General features: G+C 60.2%; 1 protein-coding gene across 6 annotated transcripts in view; it reads left to right on the plus strand.

Annotated features, from left to right (window-relative positions):
- Positions 1-13,735, plus strand: part of ASPSCR1 (ASPSCR1 tether for SLC2A4, UBX domain containing) — a 42,188-nt gene that overhangs the window by 17,700 nt on the left and 10,753 nt on the right. For 4 of the 6 annotated variants that reach the window (XM_063656347.1, XM_063656348.1, XM_063656351.1 and 1 more), the window contains 4 exons: positions 918-975; positions 1,657-1,773; positions 2,095-2,168; positions 2,869-3,337. In XM_063656347.1, the coding sequence (XP_063512417.1) occupies positions 918-975; positions 1,657-1,773; positions 2,095-2,168; positions 2,869-3,337 (718 nt within the window). The remainder of the gene's footprint in view (positions 1-917; positions 976-1,656; positions 1,774-2,094; positions 2,169-2,868; positions 3,338-13,735) is intronic. The other 2 variants (XM_054457359.2, XM_054457361.2) reach the window with 1 other exon arrangement.

Genomic DNA, 13,735 nt, shown 5'->3' on the forward strand with positions numbered 1-13,735 from the left:
GCCCTGGCCTCCCCTTTGCCTAGGCTCTGGCCATCTTCCCCCTCCTCTCGGATTCCCCTCCCTGGAGAGGGACTGATCAGGGGCATCTGCAAGGAAGGCCTGAGATGGGCTTTTGTTTTTCTCAGTGGGGAGGATTTCACGGTGGGGAGTTGGAAACGCAGAGGCAAGCCCGCCTCATGCAGCAGGTGCCACCAGCAGTTCACATGCTCTGGGGCTGGATGTGGCGGCATGGGCCCGTCTCCCGGGCTGCTGTGCACATCAGGCATGTGTGGGAGGCGTATGCATGCCCACCCATGCGTGGGCCCAGCTGTGCCTCCTGGAGGGTGAGGCTCAGAAAGGCACTGGTGGCAGAGTCCGACATGGACTTATAAGCACGGCCTCCCCGGCGCCAGGCAAGCAGGCGTGAGCGGAGTGCAGCGCCCCTCCCTCCATGCTTTGGTGACATCAGGCGTAGACATTGAAGGAGGACAGCAGGCAGTGGAGACAGAGACGCCTCCTCTTAGTGGGCGGCTTAAGATGAAAGCCCAGACGTTGGTACCCTCACTCTCAGGCTTCTTGAGTACAGGTGTCCAAGAGCTGCATTCCGGAGCCAGCGCTGCTCGCCCCTCCCATGTGGCCCCTGGGCCCCGCCGGCAGCTCCACATCCTGCCAGACTGGAGGTGGGGGGAGCCCCCAGGCCACGCACCGCAGGCCAGGGTCCTTGGGAGCGCCCCCGGCTGTCAGGTGCCTCCTCCCGGTGGTTGTGGGGTGCAGTGGGGCTGAGGTCTGTGGCCTGGGCCTGGGCCTGAGACGCTGTCCTGGGTGGGCGCTGGGTGAGGGCCCCACACCTTTGCGTTCCGAGTCTCCTGCCCCAGGGCCTCTGTGGCACTGGCTGGGGTGCCCTGGGGTACCTGATGATTTCTTTCCTCTCCTCCCAGGGAGTGCCTGCAGCACCCCGGCGGGGCCACCCCAGTCTGCGTGTACACGAGGGATGAGGTAGGCGGCCCGCTCTTGCTCACCCAGTCCCCGCTCACTCTCAGCCCACTTTCCAACTGGAAAATCTGCTCTCCCGCAGCCCTGCTCCGTCTCCAGGGCAGTGGCAGGAGACTCGGGGCTCTTGAAAGCACCACGTGTTTCATGGAAAAAGAGGGAGTGGCCGGCCCTTGGAGCCCGGACTGCCCCGAAACCTCCCTCGGCGCCCTGTTTGTTTTTTCAGCTTCTCTCAAAGCCCAAGAGTCACAAAAGTGGTTTCATTTAATAAATATTTGCTTTGCTCGGTGTTTTGATCATTTTCAAAACCAAGTGTGGCGTGGTGCAAGCAAAGCCCGCCGTCGCGGGACCCTCCTAGCGCTCGTCCCTGGCCTCACAGGAGCCTTTTGTTTCCACCCTGGCTGAGTGCCCTTTGCTGGGGTGGGGGGGGGGCACTGGCCCGGAGGGGCCCTGGGGGGCCAGGACGCTCCCCCCATTTATCCGCAGTTGGAAGCTCCCTGGCAGGGGCTGTGACGGGGAGGCTCAGATCTACGTCCTCCCTCAAGGGGATGAGCCACGGAGCTCAGGACCCAGGCCCAGCACTGGCCTGAGGCTGTGGCCCCCAGGGACCCTTACACCCTTTGGCTTTTGTGCTGGGCCCTTGACTGTGCCCTTGCTAGAGGCAGCTTCTCCACCCCTTCCTCACAGATCAGAGTTAGCGTGTGGGACGTGGCCACCCAGGCCCGAGCCCTGCCCACCCCGAGCCGAGCACCAGGAATCGCCCCCGTGGGTGACAGCACATTCCTGCCTCTCCTGCTCCTGGCGGTGGGTCCTGGCACCAGGGCCTCCTCCTTGCAGCCCAGCTCTGCCAGCCCAGGCCTCAGTGAGCTTGGGTCCCAGCTGCAGAGACCAAACTGGGGGAGACACGGTCAGGCATGGGCAGCAGGGCCTTGTGGAGGGTGTGGACTGGCAGGCGCCAGCTGTGGGGGGTGGGTAGGATGGAGGCCGGAGAGGGCATGTGGCCTGTGGTCCTGGTGGTGCCGGTGCCCGGAGGTGATGTGGTGCCTGGAGCCAGAGCCCAGAGGGCTTCCCTGGGCTCTGGGGTCCCGGTGTGAGGCCCACCTGTCCTGGCTGCTCCTCCTGCAGGTGACAGGTGAAGCCGCCCTGCGGGGCATGACACTGCAGTCACTGGGCCTGACCGGGGGCAGCGCCACCATCAGGTAAGGGCAGTGCCGCTGGGGCCGAGGAGTCTATTTAGCTAAAAAAAAGTGGTCTTAAAGGAAAGGAGAAAGGACACGTGGCAAGTGGGGAGAAGGTGTACCCAGGCCCTTGTCATGGAGGGCGCCTGGCGGCCTCTGCCTGCCTGTGGGCTTGGGGGCTGGGCTGCCCTGACCTCATCTCTGTGTCCCCCAGAGGGGAGGTGGATCTTGGGAAGGTGCGTGGGGCGGGAGAGGGTGAACCCGGGGGCGGGAAAGGGTGAACCCGGGGGCGGGAGAGGGTGAACCCGGGGGCGGGAGAGGGTGAACCGGGGGCGGGAGAGGGTGAACCGGGGGCGGGAGAGGGTGAACCGGGGGCGGGAGAGGGTGAACCCGGGGGCGGGAGAGGGTGAACCCGGGGCGGGAGAGGGTGAGCCGGGGGCGGGAGAGGGTGAGCCGGGGGCGGGAGAGGGTGGAGCCGGGGGCGGGAGAGGGTGAACCCGGGGGCGGGAGAGGGTGAGCCGGGGGCGGGAGAGGGTGAACCCGGGGGCGGGAGAGGGTGAACCCGGGGGCGGGAGAGGGTGAACCCGGGGGCGGGAGAGGGTGAACCCGGGGGCGGGAGAGGGTGAACCCGGGGGCGGGAGAGGGTGGAGCCGGGGGCGGGAGAGGGTGAGCCGGGGGCAGGCACCACAAGGTACTTCCCTTGTCCTCTGGCCCCACTCAGGTTTGTCATGAAGCGCTGCGACCCCGTGGGCAAGACCCCAGGAAGCCTGGGCTCGTCAGCGTCGGCTGGCCAGGCAGCCGCCAGCGCTCCACTTCCCTTGGAATCTGGGGAGCTCAGCCGCGGCGACTTGAGCCGTCGGGAGGACGCGGACACCTCAGGGCCCTGCTGCGAGCACACTCAGGAGAAGCAGAGCACAAGGGCACCCGCACCTGCCCCCTTCGTTCCTTTCTCGGGCGGGGGACAGAGACTGGGGGGCCCTTCTGGGCCCCTGAGGCCTCTGACATCATCTTCAGCTAAGTTGCCGAAGTCCCTCTCCAGCCCTGGAGGCCCCTCCAAGCCAAAGAAGTCCAAGTCGGGCCAGGATCCCCAGCAGGAGCAGGAGCGGGAGCGGGATCCCCAGCAGAAGCAGGAGCAGGAGCGGGAGCGGGATCCCCAGCAGGAGCAGGAGCGGGAGCAGGAGCCGGAGCGGGTAAAAGGGGCCCCGGGCCTTGGGACTTGGGGGCGTCCTTTGTATCCCTGCGTGGCTTTAGCTGGTTAGCCTGGTGGCGTGGCAGTGATGCAGGCAGAGGAACCCAAACGTGGGGCTCCGGCCAGGAGGGTTCTGGCTTCGCTCAGGAAGGAATTTAGGGGTGAGCAGGTGGTAGAGAAAGTAGCTTTACTGAGACGGTGGCTGTGTCGGCTCCGGGATGAGTCCGTGTGGGCTCCGGGATGAGGCCGTGTCCGCTCCGGGATGAGGCCGTGTGGGCTCCGGGATGAGGCTGTGTCCGCTCCGGGATGAGGCCGTGTGGGCTCCATGACAAGGCGGCAACTGTGTCAGCTCCGTGTTGGCTCCGTGATGTGTGGCACAGAGCAGGGCTGCCCTGGGGTGGTGCGTGGAGGGCAGCAGCTCAGGGCGTGGCCGCGGTCGCATTTAGATCCACTCAACTACATGCACGTTAAGGGGTGGGGCATTCAGAAATCTCTAGAAAAGGGGTGGTAACTTCCGGGTTATGGGGAGGGGGGAAGGGTGAGCTGTGGTGGCGCTGGTGGACACATCAGCCAGTCTTCAATCTGGTCCGGAATCAAGCCCCACCTCCTACCTGAGCAGGGTCACTGGGCTTGTTCTTAGCTTCTCAGGCAAATGATTTTTTTTTTCTGGGTTTTTTTTTTTTTTTTTGAGACAGAGTCTCACTCTGTCCCTAGGCGGGCGTGCAATGGCGCGATCTTGGCTCACTGCAACCTCTGCCTCCCAAGTTCAAGTGATTCCTCCTGCCTCAGCCTCTCGAGTAGCTGGGACTACAAGCACGCACCACCACGCCCAGCTAATTTTTTTGTATTTTTAGTAGAGACAGGGTTTTACCATGTTGTCCAGGATGGTCTCAATCTCTTGACCTCGTGATCCACCCACCTCAGCCTCCCAAAGTGCTGGGATTACAGGCGTGAGCCACCGTGCCCGGCTCTTTTTTCTGGTTTTAAACCATCTTTACTGAGGCACCCACTTTTTTTTTTTTTTTGAGATGGAGTTTTGCTCTTGTCGCGCAGGCTGGAGTGCGGTGGCGCACTTTCAGCTCACTGTAACCTCCACCTCCCGGGTTCAAGCGATTCTCCTGCCTCAGCCTCCGGAGTAGCTGGGACTACAGGCGTACACCACCACGCCCGGCTAAGTTTTGTATTTTTACTAGAGACGTGGTTTCACCATGTTGACCAGGCTGGTCTCAAACTCCTGACTTCAGGTGATCTGCCCACTTCAGCCTCCCAAAGTGCTGGGATTACAGGTGTGAGCCACCGTGCCTTGCCTTTTTTTCATTTTTTTGAAACGGAGTCTCACTCTGTCACCCAGGCTGGAATGCAGTGGTGCGATCTTGGCCCACTGCAGCCTCCACCTCCCAGCTTCAATCGATTCTTCTGCCTCAGCCTCCCAAGTAGCTGGGATTACAGGCGTGTGCCACCACGCCTGGCTAATTTTTGTATTTTTAGTAGAGACGGGGTTTCACCATGTTGGCCAGGCTGGTCTCAAACTCCTGACCTCAGGTGATCCACCCGCCTTGGCCTCCCAAAGTGCTGGGATTACAGGCTTCAGCCACTGCGCCCAGCCTAATTTATTTTTATTTTTCATTAAGATGAGGTCTCTCTCTATTGCCCAGGCTGGTCTCGAATTCCTGGGCTCAAGCGATCCTCTTATCTCAGCCACACAGAAGGCTGGGATTACAGTTGTGAGCCACCTCACCAGGCCTGAAAGTTACTTTTTATAATATTGTGGGTAGTATCATGCTTCCTGTTACATCTTTGACTGGCTGACTCCTTGTTTGTTCTAGCGGCGTCTTGGTTTCTGTCGGGGCCTCTGCAGACCTTTCCCATTGTCCTCTCATCGTTTTTCTTCCTGTGTTGCAGTGAATGGGCCTCTGGTGCTTTTGGATCGTGGCGATCTTAAGAGACATCCTCCCTTGTCTTGATCGTAACAGGAATTACTAGTCGTTTCTCTGCCAAAGATGATGTGTGCTATAAAAAACCTTTATCAAGCGGAGAAAGTTACTATTCCTAACTTTCTGACATTTAAAAAAATCTTAAGTGGGTGTTGAACCGTTTCAGTGTTTTCAGCATCAATGGAGATGACCGTGTGCTTTATTTTATTGGCTTGTGCATGTGTGTTCATAAGTGAGACAGACTTTTTTTCCTTGCTCTGTCTTCATCCAGTTTGAGAATCAAATTTCACCTGGCTCACAAGGGAGCTGGGCAGTGGCCCCTCTTTTCTGGGTTCTGGAAGTTCTCCGAAGGTTATGGCCACTGCTCACTGCAGACTCCACCCACCACTGGGGCACTGGGCCCTTGGCAGGGAGTGCGTGCAGGCAGGCGGCCAGGTGCTGACCTCCGAGCATGCCTGTGTGTGGTTGTGGCCTGACCCTCTCCCTCACGCTTCCCCCCTACCGTGGGGACCTCATGTCTGTGGGGTCCCTGGCCCTGTGGCTGACTTTTCCTTTGTCCCTGTCCTGACCCTGCATCAGAGCCCTGCACCTGGGCTCCTGGAACCTGACTTCCTCAGCTGCCTCACCTGCAGAACTAGGGTGTTCGTGGCATTTATGGATTTTGTGCCAAAAGAGGCAGACTGGGGGACTGTCATGCAGCTCTCGGTGACAGGGATGGGAGGAGGCTGTTTCCTAGCCCCTGTGTCCCCTGAGGGCCAGGCTGCCAGCTGCCAGCCACAGCCCAGGGGCCAGGTCAGAGCTTCTTGAGCTCCTGCTGACCTAGTGGGCCTGGAAGGCCCCCATGCCTCCATCTCCTGTGGACATTTAAAATATTTGTGTCTGGGCTAGGCATGGTGGCTCACACCTGTAATCCCAGCACTTTGGGAGACTGAGGTGGGCAGGTCACCTGAGGTCAGGAGTTTGAGACCAGCCTGGACAACATGGCAAAACCCTGTCTCTACTAAAAATACAAAAATTAGCTGGGCGTGGTGGCAGGTGCCTGTAATCCCAGCTACTCAGGAGACTGAGGCAGGAGAATCGCTTGAACCCGGGAGGCGGAGGTTGCAGTGAGCGGAGATCGTGCCACTGCACTCCAGCCTGGGTGACAGAGTGAAACTCCATCTCAAAAAAAAAAAAAAAAAAAAAAAGAAAACAAGAAGTGGCCAGGAGGGCTCTGTGCACATAGCCCCGGCCTCGGCTGTCCCCTGGGCACTCACGCTATGTGTCCCGGACCTCAGGTAAGGTCAGGAGTTCGCTTTGTCCTCCTCTGGCCACTTCTGAGTGAAGCAACCTCATGCCTCCCTCTTGCCTCCCGGCCACACACCTGGGAGGGCAGAGGCCGGGCGTCTGCACCGTGTTGAATGTGGGGGCTCACATCTAGCCCGGCGTCAGGGTCCAGCCCCTCTGTTTTCTGTCCCCCTGGCTGTCCTGGGACTGTTCCTGTTGAGTGGACCCAGGAGTGGGGAGTGAGGGTGTTGGGTCCATTCTAGGACTATGATGGTGTTGGCACCCCGTCCTCTCTCTGGGAACTCTGCCAAACTCTGCACTGTGACACCTGAGTCCCCATGAAGCGCTCTTGCCCCTCGACCCGTGTGCTCTGGGTGAGCAGGGGCTGACCCCCTCTAGGCCTGCTCTTGTGGGGACCCCTCAGTGTGAGAGACACAGTGGCTGTCACATTCCCCCATTCTAGAGGCGTGGGCCTCAGCCCCTTCCTTCCATGCCCAGGGCGGGTCTTGTCTGCAGAGCGTGGGGCTGACAGCCCAGAGCAGTGCCCGCCTGTGCTCGCCCGTCGGGAGGCGCTGTTGGGATGGGATCCCGGCTGGCAGGAGGGGTCCAGGGGAGGGAGCGTGTGCCTGGCCTGCATGGCGTGCTGAGGGCCTTTGATCTGGGACTCGGGCAGCTGATTGATGGAGGGCGTCCTGCCCGCCCCGCGCCTCCCATCGCTGCCAGCCGCACATGCAGAGGGCCCGAGGCCACATGCCGCTGCTGGGTCCCTTTCAGTGCTGGGGGGGAGGGGAGAAGGGAACAAAACAGAACTTTTTTGGGGAACTTCAAAGGTACACTTTAGTAAGCAAAAAGAGTTTCCAAGTTTCCCATTAATGTTTTGCCTGTGTGTGGTTTTTGGATTTAAATAAAGAGTCAGAAGAAAGAGACAGGATAAAATATAGGCAGGTCCTCGGCCGGGGCCCGGGGTGGTTCACAGACCCGGGCGGTTCCTGCCTTTGATGTCAGGCATTAATTATTAGAAGATAGTTTTACTGGCGATCGGAACCGGGCGCTGGGAGAGGCTGGGGCTGCCCGGCACCCCCTGGCCCTGTCTTTGAAGTGCCTCCACTGGCCGGGAGGCCGCCCTGCAGCCCTGTGCTGGGCTGGGACGCCCCCCACAACTCGGCCTCCCGGCAGCTGGCACGAGGGCTGCTCCTGATCAAAGGCTGGGTCTGCCCGCACGGGCTGGCGGCTACTGCCCTGCCTGCCCCTCCCGCCTCGGGGGTGAACCTTGCTCCTGGAGCCGGGGCCTTGGGATTCCTCAGCACCCCTGATCGCACCCGGCCCTCTGTGGCTGACAGCCGGTGTGGGACTCGTGGGGCAGGCAGGAGCCTGTCCCACGGTTTTGGGGGTAAACCAGCGGGGAGGAGGCTGGGCCTGGAGCGGGTCATGCACTGGGCGTGGTGAACACACCCTGCCTGGGACCCCCGTGTGCCTGGCAGGGCAGGTGCTGTTGACCCTGGGCAGTAGGTATGGGGCCAGGGGCTCCTGCCTCTGGACCCTGATGCCAGGCTAGACAGGAGACCCCACATCCAACGCGGTGCAGACTCCCATCCCTGTGGCCAGCCCAGTCAGTGGCCAGGGTGGCCCAGGTCCCTGCTATGCCTCATGGGTGTCTGAGGACAGCCCTGAGCTCTGAGGCAGGGCCCAGGCTGTCCCTAGAGGCACAGCCTGTGGCCTTGATTGGAATGGCCACCAAGTGTGGCTGGCAGATGGGTCAGCGACTTTGCAGGTGGCTGGCTGAGTCCTGGCTATTTAGAAACCTGGTGACTGACAGGCACTTGTGTTTCGGTGAGGAACCCTGGGCGGGTGGGGGGTGGATGCTCGCCACTGGGGCTGTGGGGAGAACCGGGAGTGTGGGGCTCCGTACTGGGTGAGTCGGCTGCTGCAGGGCACAGACCCCACTGGCCCCTCCTGGCCTGGACTCCCCTCCCTGTTGGGCCCAAGATCCCCTGGTTGGGATTGTTCCAGGAACTCAGGTCAGGGGCCCCGTCAGCCCTTCCCGGGCTCCCCCAGGAGCAGCCTCCAGACTCTGCCCTGCGGATGAGCCCCCTTGCCAAACTGCTTTTCCTGCCTGTCCGGGGGTGTTGGTGCGCTTTATCCATGGTGACACGCCTGCCGCACCATAACGTGCCCAGCTCCAGACGGGCTCATGGTCAGCCTAGGCTCCAGCAATCCTGTTCTTATTTTTCTTTTCTTTTTTTTTTTGAGATGGAGTCTCGCTCTGTTGCCCAGGCTGGAGTGCATTGGCGCCAGGCTGGAGTGCAGTGGTGCGATCTCGGCTCACTGCAAGCTCTGCCTCCTGGGTTCACGCCATTCTCCTGCCTCAGCCTCCCGAGTAGCTGGGACTACAGGCGCCCACCACCTCGCCCGGCTAATTTTTTGTATTTTTTAGTAGAGATGGGGTTTCACCGTGTTAGCCAGGATGGTCTCCATCTCCTGACCTCATGATCCACCCGCCTTGGCCTCCCAAAGTGCTGGGATTACAGCCACCGTGCCCGGCCTTCTTTTCTTTTTCCTTTTTTTTTTTTTTTTTGAGACACAGTCTCGCTCTCTTGCCCATGCAGGAGTGCAGGGGCACAAGTACGGCTCACAGCCGTCTCGACCTTCCATCTCAGCCTCCCAAGTAGCTGGGACTGCAGGTGTGAGCCACTGCACCTGGCCTCTGTTTTCATCTTTTAAAGTATTTTTCTTTTTAAAATTAAAAAGTGATTTTTTTTCTTATGAGTACCTCATACTTTATATTTTCATCTTTTCATTTTCATTTTATTTTATTTATTTTTTTGAGACAGAGTCTCGCGCTGTCACCCAGGCTGGAGTACAATGGCACAATCTCGGCTCACTGCAACCTTCGCCTCCCAGTTTAAGTAATTATTCTGCCTCAGCCTCCCGAGTAGCTGGGATTGATTATAGGTGCCCGTCACCTGTAATTTATGTGTTTTTTGTAGAGAAGGGGTTTTGCCATGTTGGTCAGGCTGGTCTCACACTCCTGACCTCAGGTGATCCTCTTGCATTGGCCTCCCAAAGTGCTGGAATTACAGGTGTGAGCCTCGTGCCCAGCCTATTTTTATTTTTATTTTTATTTTTTGAGACAGAGTCTCACTCTGTCGCCCAGGCTGGAGTGCAGTGGTGTGATCTCAGCTCACTGCAGCCTCCACCTCCCGGGTTCAAGTGATCCTGCTGCCGCAGCCTCCTGAGTAGCTAAGAGGTGCCCACCACCACGCCCGGCTAATTTTTGTATTTTTAGTAGAGATGGGGTTTTACCATGTTTGTCAGGCTGATCTCAAACTCCTGACCTCAGGTGATCCGCCTGCTTCGGCCTCCCAAATTGTTAGGATTACAGGCGTGAGCCACCGCGCCCGGCCTGTTTTCATCTTTTTAAAATAACATTTTTTTTTTCGAGACAGGGTCTGTCTATGTCGCCCAGCCTCGAGTGTGGTGGTGTCATCTCTGCTCACTGCAACCTCCGCCTCCCGGGTTCAAGCGATTTTCGTGTCTCAGCCTCCTGAATAGCTGGGATTACAGGTGCCCGTTTAGTAGAGATGGAGTTTTCATCATGTTGACCAGGCTGCTCTTGAACTCCTGACCTTAGGTGATCTGCCCGCCTTGGCCTCCCAAAGTGCTGGGATTACAGGCGTGAACCACTGCGCCCAGTCTAAAATAACTTTTCTCGGCTGGGTACGGTGGCTCACACCTATAATCCCGGCACTTTGGGAGGCCGAGCTGGGAGGATCACTTGAGCCTAGTGGTTTGCGACCAGCCTGGGCAACATAACAAGACCCCATCTCTACAAAGAAAATTTAAAAATTAGTAGGGTGTGGTGGTGTGTGCCTGTAGCCCCAGCTACTTGGGAGGCTGAGACGGGAGGATTGCCTGAGCCTGAGAGGTCGAGGCTGCAGTGAGCTGAGATTGCACCGCTGCACTCCAGCTTGGTCAACAGAGCGAGATGCTGTCTCAAAACAGAAACCTGTCTGCTTTGGGCCTTCCTTGTTGGCCTCTCCCCAGCCATGTGGCTGCTCGCTGGCAGGCCCGGGCCGTGGGCATCGGTGTGGATGTTGTGCTCAGCCTGGGGGAGGCGCCATCTCCTCTGGGTGGGATTCGAGGCCCGATGCCTCTGCTTGGTGCAGGAGGGATGTTGTGCTGAGGGTGTTCCCCGTGCTTTGGATGTAAAATTTGGGCATGGAGTTTGTGGTGTCTTCAGAGGCAGTCCCGCCTGCGTCCTGTGTGCGCGCCTGTCCATGCCGGTCGCGGCGGTCTCCCCACGGAGCCCGCGCCCGCGCCCAGGCCCGCCTCTCTCCCTGGCACAGCCTCTCCTGCTGTGCACGTCCCAGGCCTTTGATGGCGTCCACGTGCTCCGCCGCCTGCCTCCGAGGGTGGCCGGGGCGTTGAGTAACTCCGGAGGTTTGGCCCGTGTCTGGCGTAGTGATTCATTGAAGCTCAGAGCCTCCAGGGGAAACTCCACGCTCCCTCTCACCGGAGCCCTGGCGGGGCAGGCGGGGCCGAGACGGGGGAGGGAGGGAGGCCGGGTGGGAAAAACACAAACCCTCAGAGACGCTGGAAACTCTGAGGTTGGGGCCACCTCTGAATGGGTTCACATTTTTCCTGTGTGTCATCACATCCTGGAAAATTACTGTCAAGAAAAGGAGACCTCTGGGCAGTGTCCCGGCCCGTGTGCATGCCCCTGGTGCCCTCACCCCGCAGCCCCCAGCCTCCCTCCCCTCGGTTTCCCAGCTCAGCGGCCCAGGGATGCCCCAGCACTGTCTGCTGTCAGGCTGCGCGCCCGCAGGGCTGCCCCCGGCATCCCCGACAGCGTCCCTGTCCTCAGTCCTGCCCGTCCCTTTCTGGCCTTTCTCCGGCCCACTTCCAGTTTCAGGGCATCTGGATAAATGGTTAGCATCGTTGTGGTCTGGTCCTTGCGGCCCTCCTGGAGGCCGTGACTTGGGGGTCCACCGGGGGCCTGGGTTTGCAGGAGACAGGAGGGGAAGGGGCTAAAGGGGCAGAAGCACGCGGGGGCTTCACCTGCAGGAGGAGTCGGGTCTTTCACAGCTGCCCGGCCTCCCTCGGAGCCTGAGAGGCCAGCACCCCTTTCCCTCATGGTGCCGGCTGGACCCTCCATGCTCTGTGCCTCCTTGTGTGTCATGTGGCAGCCATAGTCACCCCCACCCTGTGGCGTATTTTGAGCTTCTGGGGAGCTCAGCACACACAGCCCCCGTGAAAGCGCCGGCGCCGGCTGCTGGACCCTGCCGTGCTCCAGGCATCGCCCCTGTCCTCTGAGGCCTCTGGCTCTGCCCAGCAAGAGGGACAGGGTGGGGAAGAAGTGGGTGTGGGGCCTCTGGAAGCCGGGCTGGGCTCAGCATGGCGAGCTCCTGGTGGAGGCACTGGTGTCCAGGGGCATCAGCAGCACAGAGAAGGTTCCGGGCTCCATCTCCTGAACCTGTCTGGAAGAGCCCAGCTGCTCCCATGGACCTGCGACCTGCCGCCCAGGGCCGGGGGTCTGGTCCTCTTTGCATCGGCTCGGGGGAGGCCATCCGCGGCTGGGCGAGGGTCAGCTGCCATTTGGATGCCCCGGCAGCCGCGGGGCTCTCGCTTCTGCCAGAGCTGGCAGCGTCCGAGGTGGCAAGGGCTCTGGGGAGCAGCGGGAGACCTGGGGGTGCCGAGTGTTCCGGAAATATTGCTGGTTCTTCTGGGGCAGTCCTGGCCCGCTGGGCAGAGCAGAACACGGCCTCTGCTCAGTGACGGGGTGGGGCGCTGGGGTGGCGGAAACATGAGGCCGCGTGAAGTGGGCATCAGCTGGGCCCTGGGGTTTGGGCTTGGAGGCCTTCGGAGCAGTGGTCCCCCGGCTCTTGCTGCCCTGTGGTTCAGTTCCTCCTGCTGCCGCGCCTGTGTGCCTTGTGGGTCGGCAGGTCTTGCGAGAGGCCTCATCTGAGACAGGAAAGCCCCACGCAGGCTTCTGGAAGGCTCCTCCTGGCTCTCAGCCACCCCGTTGGCTGAGTGAGACCGACCCCAGCAGCTTCCTGAGGCGTGGCAAGGCCCCCAGGGACACCTGGCGGCCACACACCTGGGGGACCCCACCAAGGCTGAGACCCAGGTTGGGACTCCCCCACACTGCTGAGGTTTGGGCCTCATTCCCCGCTGGCCCTCCGTCCACTTGGGAGCTTTCCAGGTGGGGATGTTCGTAGGGACAGTGGTACGGCACCCAGTTGCCTCCTCCCTGAAATCTTCAACCCGAACCTCACTCAGCACAGAGAATTGGGGGCCAGACCACGGTGGACGGAGGCGTCCTGCTGACACAGCCCCTGTCGGGATGTGGGAAGGGGCGGAGGCACAGCTCCAGCCCCAGCGTGACCGTGCGTGTGGGAAAACCGTCCGGGTACTTGGGGACAGCAGGGACATTTCCAATGTGGGTGTATGAGAGCCACCTCCCCCATGTGGTGGGCCCTGGTGTGATGCTGGCAGCTGGGACAGGAGTCCTTCTCTCAGCAGATGCTGCTGTGCTCCTGGGGCACAGTCTGTGGTTTTCTTTTGTGTGCATATCCATACTTGGGTGTGTGTGCATGTCCTTGCATGTGCACATGTGTGCTTGGGGGTGTGTGCGTGTCCTTGCGGGTGCCCATGCGTGCTTGGGTGTGTGTGCATGTCCTTGCGTGTGCACGTGTGCTTGGGTGCGTGCAGGTGTGTGTATTTGCATGTCTGTGCGTGCATGTTTGCCCCAGAGCGGAAGGAAAGTGAATGCAGCCGAATGATCACATCTGCATGAGGGGTGTTCACTGTTGTGTCTGCTCATCTTTCTGTGGGATGAAATATTTCAAAATAAGAAATTGAGGAGAAAGAGAAAGGAGGGTGCTTGTCTCTCTCCTTGCCTCCTGCTGCTCCTCCCTGTGTTGGAGGCTCCAGGACGCCTCACCCCAGGTTGACATCATTTTTGGCCTGCACAGCCAGCCCCTTTCTTTTCTCCGGGCACTAGCGAGGAGCCTGGGGAGGGGGGACGGGAATTCCCCCAGAGGCCAGGGCTTGACTGCCCTGCGGGGCCCTCGCTGTCGCTTTTTTCCCTCACGATGTCTCATCCCTCAACCTCTGTTCTCCATCCAAAGGCATCTCTGTGAATCCACCTGGCACGGGAGCGGCGCTGATGCCACAAATGCGGGCCTGACTGCTGGGCG

The sequence above is a fragment of the Pongo pygmaeus genome, chromosome 19 (genome assembly GCF_028885625.2).
Source record: "Pongo pygmaeus isolate AG05252 chromosome 19, NHGRI_mPonPyg2-v2.0_pri, whole genome shotgun sequence".
NCBI classification, from domain to species: Eukaryota; Metazoa; Chordata; class Mammalia; order Primates; family Hominidae; genus Pongo; species Pongo pygmaeus.